This window comes from Fopius arisanus, unplaced genomic scaffold (genome assembly GCF_000806365.1).
Source record: "Fopius arisanus strain USDA-PBARC FA_bdor unplaced genomic scaffold, ASM80636v1 scaffold00296, whole genome shotgun sequence".
In the NCBI taxonomy this organism is placed as follows: domain Eukaryota; kingdom Metazoa; phylum Arthropoda; class Insecta; order Hymenoptera; family Braconidae; genus Fopius; species Fopius arisanus.
Window position 1 is genome coordinate 55,418 of NW_011888035.1, and position 2,297 is coordinate 57,714.

General features: G+C 42.5%; 1 protein-coding gene across 1 annotated transcript; it reads left to right on the forward strand.

Annotated features, from left to right (window-relative positions):
• Nucleotides 1–538: 538 nt before the first annotated feature.
• On the forward strand, nt 539–1,367 carry LOC105272800 (lysine-rich arabinogalactan protein 19). Its single transcript, XM_011315026.1, has 3 exons — nt 539–545; nt 745–815; nt 885–1,367. Exons 1-3 carry the CDS (start codon nt 539–541, stop codon nt 1,365–1,367), a joined length of 561 nt encoding a protein of 186 aa, XP_011313328.1.
• Nucleotides 1,368–2,297: the final 930 nt, after the last annotated feature.

The following is a 2,297-nucleotide window of genomic DNA, read 5'->3' on the forward strand; positions in this document are numbered from 1 at the left end:
TGGAGGGAAGGATGAGTGTGTCAGGGTCAAGTGCGGATGGTCGGTGGAAAGAGTGCATAGGAAAAAAGAAGGGGTTAGAAGTGGAATAATACCCCATTTGACCCCTATCACTCATTCCTCCCTCAACCCCCATTTCATACCAACAAGCTCGTCGCAGTTTCAACCTGCTATTTTTATTTTATTTTTATCGACACTTCCGGACAACTTTTTGTTAAATCGTCGCCGTTGGCGCTAGCAATCTACCCCTATAATCTCCGGTATTCCCGTAAAACCCAACTCGTTAATAAGTGGGAGTGAGATAGCTATGGTTATGAATATCTCACACCCACTTATTTATGACGCATGGTTATTATAAATATATAAAGAAATGAGAGTGAGATAGCTCTGGTAATGAATACCTCACTCCCACCTACTCACGACATATGGTTTTTTTTTAAATAAATTCGTTTGCGCAGTTCAAGGCCTAGAGGGGGCCCCCTTCGCGCAAAACGGTGGGTTTTGTTCCCCCACTCCCCATACCTCAATCTTTTCGGCAAAAATGGCAGGTAAACACATGTTTTGCTACTTCTCAACTATTATAAACTATTGTTTCTTAATTATTAAGGAACCATTGTTCCATCTACATTTCTCGGAATTATAAGAGCCGGAATTAACGTTTTTTGGGGATATTTTCGGGGTTTTCCCATTCTTAACTTTTCCATTGCTACGTTGTCATTATAATAACCTTCTTTTCTCACTTTTTAGAACAACCGGATCTCAATGACCCCAGGATTGCGGAGTTGTGGCGTCAATTCATCCAACGTGCCACAAATCCTGTAAGTTAATTTTTAAACCATTTTTAGGTGAATGAATTTGCATAATTAATGGTAACTATCGTTTTTCAGGGGCTCCGGATGGCCTTCCCTCCACAGTACGCTCCACCAGCTGCCTTTCCTTTGCCAGCACCACTGGTGGAGAATGCAGCACCAGTGGCCCAGGATCCACCACCATTGGGCCAGAATCCAGCACCACTGGTGCAGGATCCAGCACCTGTCGGCCCGAATCATGCACCTGTAGACCTGGATCCTGCACTTGTAGCGGAGAATCCTGCACCTGTGGCCAACAATCCTGCACCGGTGGTGCAGAATCCACCAGCAGCTGCTTCTCCTGCTGGCCACATGGAACTCCTTGGTGCCCTTGGCAGGATAGAAGAGCTCCTGCGTAAGCAGGAGGAAAAGAAGGAAAAAGAGGAGAAGAAGCAGTCTAAGAAGAAGAAGCGCAGGGAGTTTTGGCAGCGTGGCGGTCGAGGCTGGAGAGGCGGAAGGGGTGGTGGAAGGGGCGGAAGGGATGATGGTTTGGGCCTTTTTATCAAGGCTAGCCGCCAATAAGCGCGGCTATTAACAAAATAAAAATATTGAAAAAGCATTTTTCTGCAGTGTTGTTTCTCGTTGAAGAGTACTCCTTCCTTTCTTTCCTTTGAGACGGTCCCCTCTTCCCTAACTCCTGGGAATCTTCGTAGACACATTGGTTGACTCTAATAGAATGATATTGATGTGTTCTACGAGTGTACTAATTTTGAAGTACATATGTCAATCAGTATGGCATCTGGAGCAGATTATCAGAAAGTCATGGCACTGACTTTGATGGTAAGTTTTGAGACATTTGTTAAGAATGGTAAGAGATAATTATTAAATTTCAACTTATAAATTGGAAACATGTGGCAGCACAACGTTTTGTATGTTAATTCCGAGTATGGCGTATGATGTGGTGCAGCAAATGTCGAATAAATTAATTATTTAAGACACGGTTACTGACAGAAATACTCTTGAGTATCGCAGCACCGACTGGTAAACACACATTTTCCGAAAAGGTATTCATATCCAAGAATGTTCCAGGAAATCTATGGTTATTCCGCACTGACTTGCTCCCTTAGTAGCAGGTATTATCTTGTAATGATGATGAAAAGAGTGATCTCATCATAATTACTATTTCCGTGGAATTACCCAAATATTGAGAAATATTATCGGAAATCCATTGTTTCACTAATATCTGCATTATTGTGTCATAATGCATCAATTGTATTTATCAACTTGAGAAACAAAATCGAGATTATTTATCGCGAAGGATTTCGATCAGAGCGACAAACTTAGTTTGAATTTTTCGCGGTTCTCAACTGCACGCAACTGGGTCTTAAAGCAGATGCGTGTACCTTTTCAGGTGAACGGGAAGCCCCAACTTATGTGCTCGCAGCTTCCCCTACTCCTCAAACCTTCTTTTTACCGTACCAAATTTGAGATGAGTATGTTTCTAAAAATTTT